Source organism: Schistocerca cancellata, chromosome 2, assembly GCF_023864275.1.
Source record: "Schistocerca cancellata isolate TAMUIC-IGC-003103 chromosome 2, iqSchCanc2.1, whole genome shotgun sequence".
In the NCBI taxonomy this organism is placed as follows: Eukaryota; Metazoa; Arthropoda; class Insecta; order Orthoptera; family Acrididae; genus Schistocerca; species Schistocerca cancellata.
In genome coordinates, this window is record NC_064627.1 from 910,589,414 (window position 1) to 910,612,710 (window position 23,297).

Here is a 23,297-nt window from a genome sequence, read left to right on the forward strand (position 1 = left end):
GACTGTGCTGCTTTCTCTGTAGGCATGATAGCCAACAAGCTGTCTTTCCACATGAATGGCCATCGACAACCTGTGGCCAAGAGACAGCTGGACCACCCAGTTGACGAATGTGCTTTATGTCAATGACTGCTTCACAGCCTGTGCCATCTGGATCATTCCTGCTAACACCAGCTCTTCTAAACTGCAACATATGCTATGTTCCTGTAACCCCTTTGGTCTCAACCTTCGCTAGTCCCTGTACTTCACCCATCTATTCCCTTCCCTGTGCCCACTTCAGCACTACACAGCCTTGTACTCCACCAATACACCCACTAGTCCATTTCCTATTCTCTCCTTTTCTGTGTTCCTCTCTCCTTCCCACCTCCCACAAAACCTTCCAACCACACCTAGCAGCTATATGCTGTCTCCACCATGTCCCTGCCCACTTCCACAAACTGCACTGCACTAGACTTTCCCCTCCCCTCCACCAAGCTATTCCCTCCTCCCTACCGCGTGCCTCCACCTTACCCCCATCACCAGACTGCTGCTCCTATCATGTGCGTTTACAGTTCAGTTTGGCCTCAGTGGTCAGACACAGTGGTCATGTGTGTGTGATTCATGTTGTGTGAATGTGTGTGACTTTTCTACTTTAGAAGAAGTCCCTTTGGCCAATAGCAGTCTTTTTATTGTGTCTATCTGTAATTCAGCTCCTACTCTATGTGGTGAATGTCAATCTGCCATTTTCACAATATTGTATTGATTCCATCCTCAATTTTCCCATATTTGATTAATAATTTTTCATGTGTCTCCCACACTTTATTCTGATGCTTACAAACAGATAACAAATTTATGTTACAAGATGAAAGTGTCACTACTCATTTATCACTCCCAGTGCAAATACTAATAATGCAGGGTGTTTAAAAAAGAATGGCCTCATTTAAAAACTCCATATCTATTGATAAAAACATACTGTAAATATGAGATGTCTGCATAATACTCACAAAATCATAAAGTTTTAATGACACTATTACAAATACTCTGTGCGTCCACAACCAGCAGCTGAACAACATCTAGACAGTAGCTAAATTTGCCATAAGCTTTACACAATGTATTTGCTTTTAGAATAGTTATGGCAGCTGTTATTCTGTTCTTCACTTCTGTGTCACAAGGTAAATGGGAGATGGACACACTTTCTTTCACATATCCCCACAAGAAAAAAATGCTTGGGGTCATGTTTGGTGTTATGGAGGCCAAGAATGCAGAGCCGTATCTCAGGGTCTCGTGCACCCTATCCAGTGTTGAGACAGAGTGTCATTGAGAAATGGACATACATTGTCGTTCCAGTGTGGTGGAGCTCCATCTTGTTGGAAAATGAAGTTATCAAAGTCCTCTTGAAGTTATGGAAAAAAGCAATTCTGCAGCATTTGAAGATAGCTCATTCCAGTCACTGCATTTTCCTGTGTCAGGTCCACCTGGGCTCTTACTTTTGCACAAGCATCCTGTCTCTTCAAACTGGTTGTACCAGTGATGAATTTTTCTAAGCACAGGTGGATCAATACAAAATGCCGATGAAAAGTGTGCTGGACTGAAGTCACTGACTCATTCTTCACAAACTGCAGCACATTGTTGAGTGGAAGCCATCTTACTTCTGACTGGCTGCAAACTGAGAACGGCAATTTTCTGAAACTCAAGGCCACACCCATTCAACCATCACACATTACTTGCTGGTACATCTCATGTTTTCTAATTATTACCATCCAAAATCAGGCCATTCTTTTTTAAAAACCCTGTATTTATTTTCTAATAAAAACATTATAGACCTCAGTGAATGTTTTGTGCATGTGCACTAATGAAAGCCCTACAAACCATGGATCTTGCTGTAGTGAGGTGGCTTGCAGGCCTTAATGATACAGATAGCCATGCCACAGGTTCAACCACATCAGACTGGTATTTGTGAAGAGACTAGACTAACGTGATTTCCAAAAAGCAGCAGCAGTAACAGTTTGAATGATTGATTGTTCTAGACCTGGTGAAGTTGACAACATGACTTTGCCATGTTGATGCTGAAAACAAAGGAAAACTTACAGCCATTATATTTCTTGAGAACGTTCAGCTCTCCTTCAGGGTTTAATGACAATGGAATCCTCTTGTGTAAAATATTATGGAGGTAAAATAGTGTCTCATTTAGGTATCTGGAGGATACTACTCAAGAGGATGTTGTCATTTTAAAAAATCTGGCCTACTGTGGATTACATCCCTGAACCAGATAGCTAGGTTAGAAAATGTGAAAAGAGAAATGGATAGGCCAAAGTTATGTAGAGGGAATTCGCAATTTGGGGTGGCAGGAAGAAAAGACTATCCGTTCAGGATAGTACATGGTGGTTAACACAAATTTATGTAGTGGTACTGTGAGTGCTCATCTAACTATGATTAAGAAAACAGGAATGCAGATAAATAACTAAACACTGTAGGCCGGTGGTCCCGGTCGCCTACGGTGGACTGGAGGCCGAGCGGTGACCTCTCCAGTTGTCAGGATGCTAGGAAATGACTGTGGACGTGTCAGAAACGCCAAAAAAAAAACATTATTAATTCATAACACCTACATTCCTGCCGAGTAAAATGTGGCCTGCGTAACACAGGCAGGCTGAGCTTGGTTATATCAACGACCTTCCCCGAGTCCTCGCTGACTCCGGGCCACACCAGTCTTGTTAGCACAGCACTGCTTGCTGTGATGTAGTGTTGGAATGCCCTTACTTTGGCCATGTGTGGCTGGCGGCGTCCGGCTGGCCGACCGGCTCGGCAGCGGACAGCAAGCCGCTACGCGTGGAGGCTCCGGGTTGGAGTCCCGGCGCTGTCGGCACGAGAGGCGTTCTCGTAGTGCAGAGTGTACTCTATCCCACCCTGTCTTCTTCCCTGCACCTCCTGGTGGCTCGTCCACGGTGGATGGGCGGAACGGGCTGCAGTCTCCCAGCGTCATCAGCTCGTTGTGACGGCAGATGCACAGGGCCTAGGCCCCGCATGATCTCGACGATGGCTCACTGATGTGGTCAGCATTGGCGGCGAGTGAGTCTGCCACGCTGTCTGTTAATCCTGGGTTGATGATTGACAGTGGCAGCAGAGAGGACCACAGCTGGTACTGTCCCCTCACGTCTGCTGCTGGATGGGCCGCCCTTACTGCAACATGTCCTGAATAAACATCTGCTGCATCTCCTGCACATCTGATGCATCTCCTGCAAGTCTAACTGTGAGTGCCTTGTTGCTACCAAAGCTGGCGTATTTAAAGGAAGCACGAGCAACGTCCTGACATCATGCTCATTTGTAATGAATGCATTCGTTCCACTTATACTGCTGACTTATCTGTCGTACTCGCCCCTTAGGTGTTCTTGTGACAGAGTTCCGTGTTGTTACGGCAGACTTATGCGAAGTTACAAAATGCAGTACAGCTGACGCTATACCTCTGTCTTACACTCTACAAAAGTCTCCGTCTAACACAAACCCGCGTGCTAAGCAATTCTCTCTCGCCTGTTGTGTGTAACCAGGCCATTGCCCCTACGTTACAACACATTCCGATACATGTGCAATCCTCTTACCTCTTGGCTAACCTACTGCCTCTGGCTCTCGGCATAGGCAACGAAACTTTGACAATATTCCACGTTTCCAACTCTTTACTATTCCGTGGCACTACAACAGTATAGTGAGTGCTTTTTCATAGCCAAGATAGAAATAAAACCAGCACCAACCATAGTTCTGTTCATCTGCAGTGATTGTTTTTGCTAGTGCTGTTTCATTCTTGTTTCGTTTTTTATAATATCAAGGTTAAGTGGACACTGTGCAGCTATGAAATTTTGTTTTCTGCTCATTAAAAATGCTGCTGAAACTGTTTTAATGTTGAAAACAACTTACCAAGATGACACTGTAGGAAAAACACAAAAGTACAAGAGGTCTGCTTGACTTAAAAATGGCGACATGTTGATTGATGACAATCCTCATTCTGGACTTCCATCAATTACCTGAGTTGACGAAAATATTGGGAAAATTCGAGAGCTTGGGCTCACAGATTGTCGACAGGCAATTGATCAACTGTCAGAGATTAGTGGGTTATCTTGGAGCTCAGTTCACTGAATTTTAATGGACTGAAGACTAGTTCTTCCACCACAACAATGCACCTACATACAAAGCCATCTCTGTTAGACAATTTTTGGCTTAAAATGGCATGGTTCCACTGCCCCATGCCTTACTTGGCTGACCTGGCTCCATGTGACTTTTTTGTATTTCCATGCATGAAAAGGGGCATGAAAGGACACTTATTTCACATCACTGAAGAAGTTAAGAAAAAAATTAGGGAGGAGCTATCAGCTATCTCCAAAGACGACTATAAAAAATGTTTCGAGCAGTGGAAGCACCAGTGAGGCAGATGTATTAATTGTAATGGAGACTATATTGTAGGGGATAAGAATGTTTTGTAAACAATTGAAAATATATAGCTTTTAAAAAATAATTCTGTTGTTTTTTGTTCTTTTTTTTTCTAGGAGAAGATGTGTACTCTAACCATAATTTCTTGGTAATGAACTGCAGATTACAGCTGAAGAAATTAAGGAGATGGAACCTGAATAAAATGAAAGAACAAGGGGTTGTTGAGAGTTTCAAAGGCAGCTTTAGGCAAGTATTAACTGAAACAGGGGAAAGGAGCACAACAGAAGATATATGGATAGCTTTGAGAGATGAGTTACTGAGGGTAGCAGATGATCAAATGGGCGGAATGACAAAGCCAAGTAGAAATCCTTGAACAACACATGAAATACTGAATTTAATTACTGAATGGAGTAAACATAAAAATGCAGAAAATGAATCAACCAAAATGAAATATAGATGCTTAAAAATATGTCTAAAAATGAGGTTAACAGAAAGTGCAAAGTGGCAAAGTAGTAATGGTAGGGGAAGAAATGCAAAGCTGTAGAATTATGCATGCCTGAGGGAATGTTAAGCATGATGTATATCAAAATTAGAAACCTCTGGAGAAAAGAGAAGCAGCTGTATCAATATTAAGAGCTCAAATAACAGGCCAGGAAAGAAGAGAAGGATGAAAGGTGGAAAGGAATGTGTAGAAGTGTTGTCCAAAGGAAAGAAACTTATTGAAGGGGAAGAGGAAGTAGATGAAGGTGAAATATGAGAGGGGTTTGAAAAGTTCTTGGAATCACCACTAGAGGTCAGCACTAGTGCAACAAGTTGTTCATGTGATATTCATTGGGCTGTTGCCTGTAAACATGTGCCACATCAGTGCTCTTGGCAGAGAGCTGTGGCAGTGACGTGGCTCTGTTGTTGTTCCTGCCTAGTGGTTTGCGAAGATGGAAAAAAATCAAGATTCCAGCAGTGATTAAGTACTTTGTAAAGAAAGTTATGAAAGCAAAGGACATGCATGCCGATTTCCAGAATACACTGGGGGGCTCTGCTACTTCATATTCAACTGTTGCCCAGTGGACAAATGAATTTAAATTTGGTTGGAAGAACTTAGATTATTACCCATGGTGATCAGCCAAGATGTGTCACTACTCCAGAAATCATTGCAAAAGTGCACAAAATGGTCATGGAGGATTGCTGATTGAAAGTGCTTGAAATTACTCACACTTGCCGGATGTCATCTGAAAGGGTATATCACATTTCAACTGAAGAATTAGAAATGAAAGAATTATCTGCAAGATGGGTGCTGCCACTCTTGATGCTGGATCAATACGCACCCACACACATGTGCCATCATAAGGGCAAAATTACACGAACTAAGGTCTGAATTGTTGCCACACCAACCTTATTCACCTGACATGGCTCCATCATACTTCCATCTTTTCCCAAAACTGAAAATTTTTATTTTTGGATGAAGATTCACCTCAAATGAAGAATTGATAACCAGAGGTGACAACTATTTTGCAGGCCTGGAGGAAACTCACTTTCAAGATGGGATCAAGGCATTGGAACATCATTGGAACAAGTGCATTAATCCACAAGGAGACTACATTTAAAAATAAAAAAAGTTTCAGTGTTATAAGCAATTTTTTTCTATTGCATTCTCAGAACTTTTCAAACCACCCTTGTATGATACTGTGAAGAAAATTTGACAGAACTTTGAAAGACGTAAGTTGAAACAAGGTGCCTGGAGTAGGCAACATTCCCTAAGTATGTGCCTGTCTGCAACTTAATGTGTCATCTTTACAGTAAGTAGCAATCTATCTTTTCCTTACATTATTGATGTTCTGTAAATATGACTTAGATGACATGTTGAAAAAAGGCAAATCTAAGTTTGTACCATTTGTAGACTTAGAAGAAGCTTTTGCCACTGCTGGCTGAAGTTCTCTCTTCAAAATTCCAAAGGTTGCAGGGGGAAAAAAAAAAAAAAAAAAAAAAAAAAGGGGGGGGGGGGTAGGGGGGAGGAAAATGTTAGTTACAGCTTTCAGAGAAACCAGATGTACTTCTAAGTGTCACAGGACAAGGAAGGTAGGCAATAGTTGAGAAGAGTGTGAGACAGGTTTGTAACCTACCATCAACACCACCACCACCACCACCACTACCACCACCACCACCACCACCCCTCCCCCCATGTTATTCAGTCTAAACATCGAGCAAACAGCAAACAGTAAATGAAACCAAAGAGAAATTTGGAAAGGAAAATACAGTTCAGGGAGAAGAAATGAAAACTTGAAAGTTTCTGATGGGATTGTATTGCTGTCAAAGTGACAGGCTTGAGGGATCAGTTGAACAGAATGGATAGTGTCTTGGAAAAGAGTATCAAGATGAGCTTAGCACAAAAATAAAACAAGAGCAGTGCACTGTAGCAAAATTAAGTCAGGTAATTCTGAGTGAAATATTTTAGGAAATAAGATACTAAAGGTTATGGATAAGTTTGTTACTAGGGCAGCAAAGTAAATGACAATGGCCAAAGGAGAGAGAGTATAAAATATGAACTGGCATAGGTAGAAAAGAATTTTTGGAAAATAGAATTTTGTCAACATCAAATATAAATTTAAGGTCAGGAAGTCTTTTCTGAAGATATTTGTCTGGAGTGTAGCCTTGTACAGAACTGAAACATGGACAATAAACAGAGGAATGCTGAAGATTAGACAGGTAGGTTCGATAAGTATTGAAGGCGTATTGAATCGGATTGAGGAGAAAAGAGATTTACAACACAATTTTATTAAAAGATGTCATCAACTGATTGGAGATGTCCTGAGTCATCAGGGAATCATCAATTTGGTAATGGAGAGAAGTGTGGAGATAAAAATTGTAGATGGAGACCAAGTTTTGACTGCACTAAGTGTTATATCTGTGAGCAGAAAGATATTGGTGTGCGCGTCAGAGCTCCTGAAGAAAACAAAGCAACAGGGGAATCCACCAGATGGGAGAGCTGCCTGTGTAAGATTAACTCAGACTAACATATTGAAATGAGTCAGGCAGACTGCAGACAAAACTGCAAACCAGGACAAGGACAGACAACCCACGTGCTAAACGAAGCCTTTGCTGCAGAGATGATGACAAGGCCTAGAGCAGCAAAGTGACAACAAATACAAGGCATGACCAAAGAAAGTATGCAGGTGACAAGCAAGGTAGTTATCAAGCAGTCCTAATACAGTGAAGACATATTAAACAATATTAAGCACCTGATGTGTGCTGGCAGTCGCCTGTATACAAGATATGAATAATGTTACTGGCCACCCTTATTCATGTGACACAAGACAGTGGTAGTCACACTGTGGAAGCACAGTCCTGAGCAGATGTGGTGACACCCAACAGTCATCTAAGTCCATCTCCTATGGCAGGCATTCAACCACTGCAGCATCTGATTCTAGAATAAGCAGATTCAAATGGATGTACATTGCAGCATGTAATCTTACCCTCCCTCTTTAAATAGGCTATGAGAGGAGTAAGATTTACAAAAAACTTTTTTTACTTACCTTCTTTTCTTGTAGTGGCTCCAGTTTGTCACACCTAGGGGTTGATTCTTGATACTAAAATTTTGACTTTGTTGGTTCCAAATGACATGATAATACTGAAGAACTACCTGTCTTTATCTCAATTTTTATTTTTTCACATTCTTCTATATCACATCATCTTTACAGTCTCCACTTTTAAATTGAAAATTACATTGTTATTGCCAAAATTAAAAACATGTCTGATTCCATCAGGTGCTTGCCCACTACTACTTCATTCTGCATTACTCACAATATTCCAAAGAGCTTAAAACTTTCTTGACAAAAGGAGAACCTTCACCAAGTTATATCATTATTTTATAAATGAATCCAGAAATAAATTTAATAAATATCATCAGATTGCGCACTTAATAATATTAATTTTAAGTGTGTGTAATTTCAAATATTTCTTAGCAAAAAAAAAAGGTAATTTTAACTGTTCATATAGAGCTAGTACATATCGATTGTAACAGCAAAAATAAATCAATTTCTTTTTACACATTTTAGCCTTAAATATACCACATCATATGACATTCTTTTAGAAAACAGCTGAGATAATATTAATGTGTCTAAAAGGTCGAAAGTGTTTTTGGTAATGATAACTTCTGTTGAAGAAAGGTAATTTAGAGGAGTGTGTCCCTTTACAAGCAATTAGACAGATATGAACTGACTTACACAGGTCAGACTCAGACACAGGCAGCATCAAACCAGTCACAGGACTGAGGCTCACAAAATGAGATATTATCAATATCTTGAGGGTTTTTAACTGTCCATGCCAATCTTCTGAGCTACTTCCAGAAAGTGGTAATTGGCTACCTGAGAGCTGTCATTAATTATTTGGCTGTTTTCTTTAATTAAGATGTCCTCATATTCCTTTACTGATTTCACAGTTTCTCTTTAACTGTTGCCCATATAGATTCAATTTTACTATCTCAATTATTAATTTCAGACATTATATAGAGATTTTTAATACATGCTCATACAAGATAATGCACAGCACACTAGCTTGCAAGACATGAAAGTGAGCCTGATCTGCATCAAATCCTTGCGGTGGATTAATGAATGTGGGTAGCACACTGGCCAACCTGAGTGTGCTTTTTAGAGTTTCCCATGCTTGTTTAGGCAAATGCTAGGCTTGTCACTACTTTCTGCATCAGAAAATATGATATACAATCACTTAAAATATGATCACATATGCATCAGACTTTACATAATTCACACACAGGTGGTGCACATGTTTTCCCTTCTTTAGGTAACTGGTGGCTGCAGTAACAGCAAGGGTACATGGCGCAAACTTACATAAACAAATACAAATGCTGAAACTTGAGTAAAGTGGAGCCCACAACTATATGGGGTAAATAGTAATTGAAAGAAGAAGAATACATGGTTTTTAACCATTTTCCTCAAGATGACACAATACTTCTTTTAATATGAAATCAGCCCTATTCCTTTTCCTTCCAAATGACATTTTGGTTCTTTTGTAATCCCAGGTTTTTTGTCTTATTAGTTTCATACTATATTGTTTCCTTGAGAAAGTAACTATTAAATATTGATATAAATCCATCTAAATGCAGATTTAATTGGTATATGTGTTTTGGTCCATACTTAGAGTGCAGGTCTTGTAAGAGTATTGCAAGAGTATCATCCTCAGAAGACACAGTGCCAGAGTCACCAAATTTCTTATCTTATATGTAGTTTGTGTAATGTTTTCTTTGTCACAGTTCTAATGGTGTTACCTTCCAAACATATGTGTTGCTCAAAGATATGGTCTAATTTATGCATGCCAGTTATGTTCACAGTCAGTCACACCTGAGGCTGTAAGGACCTCACATAATCACTGTTATGTCTCACTAACAAAGGTTTTCCATGTACATTTGGGTTAAATGGCTGGCATTCATCTTCTATGCCCTGCAATTGTACCAGTACAACTACATGTCCCCAGCAGTAGTAGACCGAGCGAGGTGGCACAGTGGTTAGACACTGGACTCGCATTTGGGAGGACAACGGTTCAATCCCGCGTCTGGCCATCCTGATTTAGGTTTTCCATGATTTCCCTAAATTGCTCCAGGCAAATGCTGGGATGGTTCCTTTCAAAGGGCACGGCTGACTTCCTTCCCCATCCTTCCCTAATCCAATGAGACCGATGACCTCGCTGTCTGGTCCCCTTCCCCTAAACAACCAACCAACCAGCAGTAGTACGCAACCTGTGATTTAGCCTCTATTGGGAAGGATCTTGGAAAATATCATACAATACTGTAATAGTAAGTGGTGTAGATATTAATTATACAAAGGATGACATCTAGCACATCATGAAATAGTTCACAAGTGAACAGCTGGATGTCCAGATCCAATGGGCACAATATGTTGGCAAATGACCACGTTGTCATCATCAGGTGTGCTGACAAACTGAATGCCTAGGGGCTAGCACTGGGCTTCTATCTTCTCCCCCATCTCCACTCCCTCCTATTTGCCATACTGTACAAGGTCCGTGACCAGATGTGGGTGTGTGCATCCAGCATTGTCCTCCCCCTTCCCCTCCACCAAGTCATACTGTCCAAGTTTTGAATCCAGAGATGCGTATTGATGTCATCTCTGTTGTTGCTCTGTTTGTCCTTGAAGTCAGCTCAATATATTCTTCCTCTACGTAATCAACTCACTGTAGTATGTAGTCATTATCACAATTGATCAGTAGCTCCTTGAATCACAACAGATTCTTAGTTACATCATCCTACAAGTTATATGTCTGTGTCAGAACATTAGTATGGTCATAATCCTTTCCATGTAATTCTGGTAATCTATGTTCCTCAACTACTGACTTGTTAAGCTGCTGCAGTCTGACATGCCATTGCAGTTCTCAGTAGCGATATTTGACAATATGTACCATTTCGCCTATATGAGTCATGCCATACTGGCAGAGATCCTGGATTTCTATAGTCCTTTACACTATCAAGCACAGCCAGTGTTTTAACTGCTGGGCAGAAGAGAGTTTTCACTTTACATTTGTGAAGAATTTGTCTAATTTTCACAGATAATGTACCACAAAATGGAATAAATGCAATGGCCATATCCTCCGGAGGTTTCCGCCAGTTGTGCAGTCAGTGTAGGATGCCATTCTGTGTAACAGTTTCTCAGGGACACTGTCCTCAGATGTTTCAGTTACTGATTGAGACTCTCATTGTTGGAGGAAGTGTGAGCCCTAAGTACCAATGTTTTGAGCACACCGCTCTGCTGCACCACATGATTGCAGCTATCCACATATAAGTATGGGACAGTGCCTGTCTTCTTATGGTATATGCTGTGGCCCCAATGTGCCATCCTCTTTTTCTTTTACCAGGAAATCCAGAAAGAGGAGGATCCATCCCATTCAATGTCCATGGTGTAACTGATTTTTTGGTGTATGGAACTGAGAAATCTGAGGAAATCATTCAGCTTGTCTCTTCCATGTGGCCCTACGACAACAGTGCTGTTGACACACCAGAAGGAACAGGTTGTTTCCCACTGAGCTGATTCAAGGGCTTCCTCCTCAAAGTGTTCCCTATATATATTCGCACAATTTGTGAAAATGGGCTTCTCATGGTTACTCCTGCCATCTTCTTGCTGTCACCACCATTGAAAAGAAAGTATGTCAACGTCAAGGTATGCCTAATAAGGTTTATCATCTCAATGTCAAATTTCTGGCCAGTAAAGTTCAAAGATACTTACAAAGGCCCTCTGGTGAAAACAAGACAATGTCAAAGCTCACAGGTCCCGGTGGAGGTTCGATTCCTCCCTCTGGCATGGTTGTGTGTGTTTGTCCTTAGGATAATTTAGATTAAGTAGTGTGTAAGCTTAGGGACTGATGACCTTAGCAGTTAAGTCCCATAAGATTTCAAACACATTTGAACGTTTTCAAAGCTCACAAGGAAAATTTTTTAAAGCAGTCAACAAAGGTTGCAGACCTGTGAAAATGTGGACATTTCCTGGCATATCCTTCAGGTATCTGGTAAGTTCACTTGTGAAAATTTGGAAGGCCATAGTCTCTGTGGAACAAGTGCTCTCTCTCATAGCTTCTAAACAACTTCATCTGGCAAGCCAGAGTCTTTGAAAAGCACCATGGCCTTCCTCTCATCTATCTTGATAGGATTTGAGTCAGTCTTGCAATATGCACTGTCTTCTGGCAGACCTCACGTCTTCTCGATTTAATCCTGGTGACACAGGAACACAGCTGTGTTGCTTTTGTCATCTTGTAAAACCACAATATCTGGCTCTTCTTGTAGTGACTGTATGGCAGCCATCTCCCTGCTGGAGATGTTTGGTTTCATAAGTCTAGCTTGCATCAGTGCACAACAGGTTTTGCAGTATACTTCTTCAGCTGCTTCAGTTGATAGTTGTATAGCTGCCCATTCCAGTGTGATGATGGCATCAGTGATAGGTGAGCATTTAGGAGCTGGTGCAAATTCTAGTCCTATCTAAAGAACTGAAGCCACATCCTCATCTGGTTTTTGGTCATGAGATTGATGATGATCTTGCAGGGAACATCAGAAAATATCTTTCTCATATACAATCAAATTTCAATGTTTGACATGCATTGGCTTGGTTTGTGCAGAGTGTGCTGTGACCCAGGTGATACCGTCAATATATATTCCCATGTCTAGAAACTGAACTGGTTGGCCAGATGTAGATGTAATTTCAGTAGTTCTTTGTTGGTTGAATCCAGGCACAAGCGAGTAAAGTGTACTCTCTCCTGTACCATGTCTAGGCTGACAAGTTCCTTGATTCTTATGGCTGCCATCAGGTCTATGTGATGCATTACCTTGGCAAATTTCGGCACCACAAATTCTTCACAGTTTCTCATACAGAATAAAATGACATTCAGCAAATGGCTCCTCTGATGGTGCAGCTTGTCAATTCATTTCATACTGTGATACATGTCCTCTCTGTAGCAGTATGTGATATAACTCTTCAGCTTCTCCCAGCATAATTCATGACTATAGTTCATGGGTGAATGGCTGGATGTTAGTCTCCAACAGACACAGTATTTCAACAAATGACCCCATGGGCATCATCAATTGCACTGATGAACTGAATGCTTAGGAACTGGCATGGGGCCTATACCTCCTCCCACCTCCCTCCTACATGGTGTTCTGTATGAGGTACATGTCCAGACATGGGCATGTGTCCAAATATATGTCTAGCACCAGCTCCTAGGCACTCAGTTCGCCAGCACACATGATGACAGCAATGTGGTCATTTGTTGAAACACCATGTCTGTTGGATACTGACATCTGGCTGTTCATGGATGAAGAATAACATTAAGCACTGAGAATGCTCCTCAGTGTGAAGATCATCACTTCGAGTGGTATGATAAGTGCTGGATGCAACACTCTGAGAAACATGTTAATGGTGATCTCAGTAGATCACTCACAAGAGAAGGATATTCACATGTGATTTGCATCAGATACTCCAAGAATGGCACTGAATACTTCTGGTAAGAGTATGCCTGCACATCCAGCTGCTAGAGGCATCTTGTCCAACAGAAGTAGTATCCATCCCACTGCAGGATTTTCCAATATGTTCTCTAGGACTTTTTAAGGTAAATTCATATGAGAGACAGGGCTGCAGGATAAATTAGCTGAAACAGTTACTTTCACACTAAAATACTGCAACTTGAACAAAACCAAGACTATTATAGTAAATGTATTTAGTTTCTTCCATCACAACATCAGAATCCTTGTTAACGAAGAGAATGAACTTCTCATATCCATACATGAAAACGAAAGGATAGATGAAGTTTCAGTAGACTTTTTGTGCATCACACATCACATGGAAATGACAGAAATTGAACAGCTTCATCCTGATGGATCCAAGGTAACCAACTGTGAAGTAATAAGACAAAATGGGATGTGGTTATATAAGCACAAAAAGGAGTTAAGTCTCATGACCTTCAGATTAAAGAATGCTGTATTGCAAAGTTTTTGGAATTCTGTGCCACAATGATGGATCAGGAAACACACAAGCTTGTAGTACTGACAGTTCATAGGCCACCATCACCTTCACAAGACAGAAACAGTTCTAATAAGGTTATGTAAATTTAATTGTAGAATCATCATTTATGAAGTATTGCTTTTCTGTCATATAGCACTTATTGAGAACACCTAGAGTGGTTGAGGCCCAGTCTTCAATTATTTTCAAGAGTTAAATTCCCTATGAAGAAGATTCATAAATATTGACAGTTTGTTTTTAGACCTAAAAATCTCCAGTGATTTAGCTTTAAAAACAATAGTCAGTGGATTATCTGACCTTGACGGTCAAATGTCAACAATAAAATGTACTAGTCAGTTAGGTGCAGATCACAGAAGGAAATTACCACAATGTGGAATCATAATCATGACTCAGTCATAGTGATTAAATGAAATTACAGGAAGAACATTGGAGAGAAATTTATAACACAAATATTGTTGATGGAAAGTTTAACTCTTCCTTAAACACTTACTTATAGCACTTTGAATCTTGCTCCCCCAAAACAAATAATGGCAAAATTGAAAAGAAACATGAATAAGCAATGACTACTTCATGGGATTAAAGTATCTTGTGTTAAGGGGAGAGAGCTGTCTGACAAAGAGAGCAAGGTATAGTCAAGATCTGAAACTCCATTGCCACCAGTATTGTAAAACCCTCCAGTCTGTAATTAAAAAAGCAGAATCATGTACACTCCCAGCATAAGACAAAAACTATTTGAAACAGTATTAAACAAGAAAAAAACATAAAAATTGAGACCCAAATGAAACAGAGCCCCTAGAAAAAAGTACCATCAGGAATAGTAACACTTTCAAATCATAAGCTACCAAATTCAATGATTACTTCCTCACAGTGGCAACAAACACTGCATCCAATAACAAACAACAAAATTCACATGCATTAGGTGTTCTTGTACAGACACTGCATGGACCACCCACATTTTCAAAAATACAGTGCCTAAGGAGGTTACTAAATTCAACAGGACAATAAAAAGTAATAATTCTTCTGGCCGTGACAATGTTTCCAATAGAATACTAAAACCTTATGCTCACTTGGTAGGATTCCCTTAAGCTAACTTTGTGACCAACCAAGAACTTGAGGCACACTTCCTGACAGACTTAAATATAAAACTGGTGATAAGAAAACCATCCCTCTATTTACAGATGTATTTCAATCTTTTCTGTACTTGAGAAAGTGACTTATGATAGAATTCTGACTCATTTAATTTATCAGAACTTGTTAACTGTCTCTCAGTTTGGTTTTCATGAAAGATTCACCACTTATCAATGTGAGACTTCAGAAATCAGATGCTAGAAGAACTTAACACAAAAATTATAATTACATCCTTCTTACATGGATGGGGCCTAACCTTCATAATAGAAAGCAGAGAGTCTCTTTAACAGAATGTGTTGCAGGAATAAAATTAACCTCAGAGTGGAGGAACATAACATGTAGAGTGCCACAAGGATTGGTACTGGGCCTATTCTTGTTTCTGTACCACACGAATGCTCTTCCACTGACTCTGAAAGGCAGTTCAAAAACTGTAAAGTTTATTAATGACACTAGCTTAATAATCAAGGCTCCAAACTCAGTCTTGGCAGACATAGCTCAGATGACTGCTGAACATGTCTAAAAATGATTCACAGTTCATAGTAAAGAAGACATGTTAAACTGTAGACAGGCACAATTAAAAGACACTTACATAGAGCTTTCGGCCACAGCCTTCATCAGCAGAAGAGGAATACACACCATTCATATGCACAAGCAAGCACACCTCATGCACACATGGCTGTCACCTCCAGAATTTCTGGCCAAAGATGCTGCAGGTGGCTGTCATGTGTGCATGAGGTGTACTTGTTCATGTGTGTGAATGGTATGTATTTTCCTTTTGCTGATGAAGGTTGTGGCTGAGAGCTCTGTGTAAGTGTCTTTTAATTATGCCTGTCTTCAACTTAAGGTGTCTTCTTTCCCACCTGGAGTTTCCACAGCTAATAGATTTAGTCTTACTCTCACCAAGATGCATATTACACAATTCCAAGATGGAAATAATAACCTGTAAGCATCAGAATAAGAGACTAATATCCATACACTAAATGAAACACATTTCATAAAATTCCTTAGGATGCAGTTGGACAATGAGTCAAAATGGAAACTAATAAAGAAGTTTGGTTCACTGTGTTTTGGCAAATTTTGTATATTTTCACACTCTGTTGTGTTATGGAATAAAGTTCTGGAATAGTGCACCTAAAGTAAGGAAAGTGTTTATTCAGCAGAAGCAAACAGTAAGAAGTAAAGTAGATAACCATATATCTTGCAAAAGCCTTTGTAAGGTTATTGGAATTCTTACACTCATTTCCTGATAGATTTACTCTTTAACGGTCTTTATTGCTAATAATAAGTGTCAGCTGAACTGTGGTTTACACAGTTACAATACAAGATGCAAAAATAATTTTCATGTAGACTTCACTTCCTTGTCTATGGTTCATAGTGAAATTATGTACTTTGATGGGAAGATATTGAAGAAGCTCCCATCCAACATAAAGCAAGAAATTAAGAATCTTTGTCAATTCAAAAAAAAAAAAAAAATATTAAAACATGTCTCATCAGCCATTCTTTCTACAAATTATTTGAATATCTAGATTCAAATCTGAAAAATCTCTGTTAGCTGTGAGGCAAGTAGCAGTGTTCATTGTAAAACTACACAATAAGACTCAGTATTTAGGACCATATTCTTTTGAAATATAGCATTGCAGTCAAGTAAATATTAAGCTATTAATAACGTAGTTTCTTTATAGTTTAACAGAGAAGGCAGCAGGTTTTTCCAAAGTAGCAGATTTCTTTCTAATTTACTGAAATAAGCAGTATAGACAATGTTGATTTTTAATACAGTATACAGATTAAGTTTCTATAGTTTCCTTGTGTTTTGTCAATGACTATCTTGGATTGACCCACATCCCTGGAATTTCTCCTTTTAGATGGGATCAATGGAACACAATGAATGAATGAACAAATGCTGGACACTGTACCACAAGATGCATATGGCAACCTTTGGTTCCAGCTTGATTGAGTGCTAGCATATTTCAGTGTTGATGTACAAACTACATCAACTGCTGCCTTGTGGAAAATTGGATAGGTCAGACAGGGAACATTTGCCTAGTTTCCTGTTCTTATCAGATGGCCTGCATATGATATCCACAGCTGGTAATAAAATTAGAGTGGGGGCAAAATTCAGTCCTTACCTGAGGTATCAATATAAGACCATTGACATTTGTCCTGCCCAAGTGGCTTATCATGAGGTATTATGGTTGCCCACATGGTCAGTGGTGTTTCTATGTCAGACTTTGAGGTCACTTTGTTAGCAGTCTTTCATCAGCTACTGTTGGCATACATCCATGCCATTTCCAAGAGTCAGGGAAGAGTGTATCAGCCTTTTCCAAGTGAAGCACCACTAGTTCTCTCAATGTGTACAGGATTTTCTCTTTAACAAGTTTCAGGTTCATTTGTCCCACAATGCAGCTAGTTTGTGGGTTTACTTGGTGGACAGTGCTGTAAATGGCAGTATGATGTAACTGTTGTGGCATTTGAGCAATTACAAGAGACATTAAACCAATTGTTCTTTCCTTTTCTAAAACTTATCCAGTTTCCTCACTTGGAAATGCATTTATCCCTGATTCAGGAAATTGATTGTGCCAATACTACATGTGATATTCACAACACTTTACACAATTCATAAACTCCACCTTGCATAGGGTGATAGAATGGTAAACTTTGACACGGTACCCCTCTTCACGTGGGTGCCACTGGATGAGTCCAATGTGGAGTCATGATGACAGAGTAGTTTTGAGCTTATGCTGTTTGTCAACAACAATTACAGAAAGGCAGACAGCATGATCATAGGACTGCCTCTACCACATGTGGAAGTGAATTTACTTGTAGGATTTATAGATGACATCCAGGAAAAAATATGCCATGTTGCCACATGGGCAGGAAACTTAAGACTAGTTTCTGTAACACATGAGCTCATTTCTTGCCTGCATATCGTTTGCCATGGAGATAAAACTCAGCCGAGTCTTCTGGTTCTTTGATGTCCTAAAGAAACAACAAGTTAATGCCACAATGGGACACAGGGTGTTAGAAAGCTTACACTGATTTGTATACATGCATCTAGCTGCTACCATATCCTATAGTATGAAAGGTCTTACACATATTAACACAAGGAGCTGAGTTAGCTATGTTGAAAAGAGCGTACTAGCAGAGCTCAAACATTTAAAGGTAATATGCAAAATATCAAATCTCAGATTTTCCATCAGATTTGCCAGAAGGGCAATGTCTACATTGACAAAACAGCATAAATAACTCAGGAAAGGTGCCATATATATACACTGATCAGCCAGAATATTATTACCACCAAGCTATTATCCATATAAACCCATCATGGCGATAGCAGTGTCACCTGGCAAGTAATGACTGCTCATCAGACACATGTTTAGTGCATTTAGTATCAGTAAGTGTGCTGACCATGTGTAGAATGGGAAAGGTGCACTATCCATGTGAGTTTGACCAAGTGCAGATTGTGATGGTCCCAAAACTCAGAATGAACATTTTGGAAACTGCATAAGTTGTCAGGTGTTCAAGGGGTGTTCTGGTGAGTGCCTTTAACAAGTGGTGAAACCACATCCAGATGTCATGGGATTGGACTTCACTCCTCATTACACATGTTGGTCATCATAGGATGAGCAGACTGGTAAAACAGGATGGCAGTGAACTGTGGTGGAAGTAACAACAGACTTTAATTCTGGGCAGAGCACAAGTGTGTATGAACAAACAGAGCAGCAAATACTCCTAATGATTGGCCTCCACAGCCAGTGATCCATGTTTGTGTCAATGTTAACACCATGGCATCGGCAACTATGACTCAGGTGGGCATGTGAGCATTGGCACTGAACATTGGCACAGTGGAAGTGTGTTGCATGGTCTGATGAATCCCAATACCTTCTTCATCATGCCAATGGGAGGATGCGAATCCATCATCTTCCAGGGGAATAGATCTTTGACACCTGTACTGCGAGATGGAGACAAGCTGGAGGTGGCTCCATTGTGCTTGGAGAACATTCAACAGGGTATCCTTGGGTCCAGTGGAGCTCATGCAAGGCACCATGATGGCCAAGGGGTATCGTACACTGCTTGCAGAACATGTACACCCCTTCATGACAATCAGATTTCCAGATGGTAGTGGTGTTTTTCATCAAGATAATGTGGTATGTAACAAGGCCAGGAGTGTGATGGAGTGGTTCAAGGAATACAGTGGTGAGTTCCAGTTGATGTGTTGGTCCCCAACTCAATAGATCTGAACCCAGTCGAACACATGTGGGATGTGATTGAATGTGTCATTAGAGTTCACTGCACCCTCCCTGGAATTTACTTCAATTAGGGGGCTTGTGTGGGCAGATGTGATGCCAACTCCCTCCAGCAACCTACAAAGGCTTCATTGCTTCCACGCAACAATCCATCACCAAGTGAGGTGGTGCAGTGGTTAGCATACTGGACTTGCATTAGGAAGGATGACGGTTCAATCCCGTGTCCAGCCATCCTGATTTATGTTTTCTGTGATTTTCCTAAATCTCTTCAGGCAAATGCTGGGATGGTTCCTTTGAAAAGGGCACGGCTGACTTCCTTACCCATCCTTCCCTAATCCGATGAGACAAATGGCCTCACAGTTTGGTCTCCTCCCCCAAAACAACCCAGCCCAACCCACAATGCATCACTGTTGTTTTCTGTGCCAAAGGTGAACATACTGACTATTAGGTATGTGGTCACAATGTTCTCGTTGATCAGTGTAAATGTCACACAGAACCAACCACAGAGGACATTACCAAGAATACTGACTGGAAAGTGGCCATGTCATTCAGTAATTAAGTGTGTGTGTGTGGGGGGGGGGGGGGGGGGGGAGAGGGCTGTTAAGGTAATTATCAATCCTCTTGCTTTTAGACAGTGTTAATAGCAGTAATTGTCTTGAATTGTAGTACCAGTAAGGGTACAAAATGATGCCCTGGTGGATTAGCTTGACACTCATTCACACTCGCCTCAAGATGACATTATGTCTTGATTACCAAATGTCTGTGTAGAAGTCATAAGTCAGAGTAGCAGAATGTCTAAGAAGACTGTAAGTTTTAGTGGGAAAACCTACACTTATCTCTTCTGGTTCCCTTCTCTATACATCTTCATTTGGACCACTGGATGTTACAGTTTCCAGTATTTATATGTTTCATTTTAAAATCTATATAAATTGTTCGTTGACTGATTGGGCAGGCCAAGGTATTATTAGTTAAGAATATGAGCTGTTTTTAAACTTTATGGCAGATTAAAATTATGTGTTGGTCTGGGACTCAAATCAGGAACCTTCACCTTTCGCAGACAAGTGCTGTACTGAGTGAGCTATCAAAGCGCCTCTTCCAGTGGAAGTGAAAGTATGAGGGTGGCTTGTGAGTCATGTTTGGATAGCTCAGTCAGTAGAGCACTTGCCTGCAAAAGAGAAAGATCCTACATTCAAGTCTTGGTACAGCATACAATTTCAATCTGCCACGTAGTTTCAGATCAGCACACACTCCACTTCAGAGTGAAAATTCATGTCAGAATGTGAGCTACTGTTTGAACACCTCATACGACTTAACAGTAGTATTTCATGTGATAGTTGATAGAGGTTGATGTTATAATTTTGATATCAGAAACAACTTTTTACACAGTTAAAATCAAACTGAAAGTCCCAGTAGGAATATCAACAATGTAGGAAAAAATAGATTGCTACTTACCATAAAGCAGACGTGTTAAGTTGCAGACAGGTACAATTAAAAGAAACTTACATAAAGCTTTCGGCTACATCCTTCACCAGCAAAAGAGAAACGCGCTCATTGATACATGCATTTGCGCTAGAGCTGTCACAGTTGGTAGTTATGTGTGCATGAGGTGTGCTTGCTTATGTGTAGAATGGTATGTGTTTCTCTTTTCCTGATGAAACTATGGCCAAAAGCTTTAAGTAAGTGTCTATTAATTGTGACTGTCTGCAACTTAAGGTGTAATCTTCACAGTAAGTAGCCATCTTATCTTTTCCTACATTGTTGATATTTTTACACAGTTAAAATTTCACATTGCCATGAACAAAGTTTTCAACCTAGCCTCTTTAGATGTGGAGTAACTTCATTTGGCACATAAAGTCCAACTAACTCAGAACTGTCAGCTTTGTATAAATGAAAATGCAAGAAGTCTTGAACTTCCATAAACAAAATTTCATTCAGGAGCAACAAGCAGTGGATAAAGGAAACTGTTTCAAAGTCATCAAAGCTGTGGGAGAAGGAGGTTCCACAAAGAAAAAAGGCTAAATGCAACAAGAAAACTAAATAATAACAAATACTGGTCAACTAGATCCATCCAGAGACTGTAGGTTAAATTTATCATCAAGAAAGAAAGGCCAAGCATATGTTTTTGTACTCTCCACAACTTTAGAACCTTCCTTATAATACATTTCTCTCTCTCAATTTTATCTGAAGTCTGGCTTTGAAACAAATTTTTACTGTTAATAACTTTTTGTGTTTATTTTTATTTCACAAATGTACATAGAAATAGCATGCATTCAGTTTTCATTACCACTTTGATTACAGTCTGCCGTTTATCAAGTTTGACTAATATTAATCTTATAGTCAAATTTAATTAGCTCATTATCACTTTCTGCCAACTATGTGGTGGATATAAACTGTCTGCTGAACTGACAAATGTGACATGTAACAAATATATCTCGTACAGCTGGTACTATATTTAATCATAAAATATGAAGAAAAACAAAATGTTTGCAGCCTTCAGATTTCTCTTCAACTTTCAGAGATGTATTTGCTATTTGCTTCTCTAACATTAAATCTCTTTCAGTCAGTATTCATCGCCTTTTATCATTAAATTCTTACAGTGCTTACCACTGCATGCACCAAGTTTAATTTACTTCCAACAACATATTTTATTCTCTCTGTCTCTGTCGGTCCATTATGACCAGGGTACATCAGCTGGTGCATACTTTTCAATTCAATAAACTTTACCAACAGCCGTATACTTTAGGTTATTTTATTTTGAACACAACCAGTTTCAGCAATTCATTTTGCCATCTTCAGGCGCCATACGCTTTTTTCGAATCAATGAGCTTATTGTATAGTGTATTGTTGATTAAAAAAGTGTATGGGGCCTGAAGATGGCAAAATGAATTGCCGAAACTGGTTACATTTGAAATAAAATAAAATAACCTGAAGTATATGGCTGTTGGTGAAGTTTATTGAGTTGAAAAACAGATTTTATTGGTTACAGAATAAGTTTTAGTTGCAAAATATAATTATATTGTGATTTGATCTATATTATGACTCTTTCTACTTGATTTTTCATTTTTAAAATAATATGCATATAATATAATGAGACAGAACAATAATCTTATAACATCATTTCACTAAACTCATTAAACAATGAAAACATATATGATACTGAAATTTAAAATTTTCAGATCTGCAGAAAGAATTTATTTCCAGTGGATATGGATCAAGTGAAACCAATATACAGGATGCCATAAAATCCATGCTGAAGGATCTTGAGAAAATATGTTTAATGTGTAAATATTTATGAATAATGTAGTTCAGTATTTCCTGTTCAGACATTTAATATTAGTAACCCAATCTGTTGTAAGCTCAAATTGCAGCAGTGTTGCACTACTGAGCGAAAAAAAAAATAAATAAAAAAATTACACCAACTTTTCATTACTACATTGACTCCATCAGCTGTTGTACCTTATGTCTGAATTTCCATGATGTTTCAATGATTTTGCTATTCTTTCTAAAGCTCTACTAGTAGAATTTTCTTCATGCTCACATATGAAGTGTGATTTCACACCACAGTCCATTCCCCGATAATTGTATGATCTCAGAGGAGGACTGTATGCCAGCTTAAGGCAGCGACCAGTTCCTTGTATATAGGATGCAGTTGTATTGGGCGATGATGAATTGGGAGACAGAGGACGTGCTGAATTAGCCCATATCCACAGCAATCCAGGATTGAGACCACCTGTCCAGTAATCCTTTCCTGCATGAAAAAAGTCAACTCAATAATACGTGGATTTAATTCACGTTAAAACTTACAAAAATAAATAATAAACTAGTAAAATAAATGTAAACATAAAGTAGCATAGGGATCTGTTTTACAGCACATTGTACTCCATAACAGCTCTTTTGACATTGTTTGTAGGTTTATAGTGTGCTCCTGATACTTTGTATGCTTCAGTTCACTATTTTTAAACAGAATATCAAAATAAATAAATGACAAACCACTCAGCAATTGAGCTGG

The 23,297-nt window shown here is 39.5% G+C and overlaps 1 protein-coding gene across 1 annotated transcript in view; it reads right to left on the minus strand.

Annotated features, from left to right (window-relative positions):
* Positions 1–21,542: 21,542 nt before the first annotated feature.
* The window catches only part of LOC126148753 (oxidized low-density lipoprotein receptor 1-like), a 102,757-nt gene continuing 101,002 nt past the window's right edge, over positions 21,543–23,297 (minus strand). Inside the window, exon 5 of the mRNA XM_049915774.1 lies at positions 21,543–23,036. Coding sequence (XP_049771731.1) covers positions 22,732–23,036 — 305 coding nt within the window. The 3' untranslated portion in view covers positions 21,543–22,731. The remainder of the gene's footprint in view (positions 23,037–23,297) is intronic.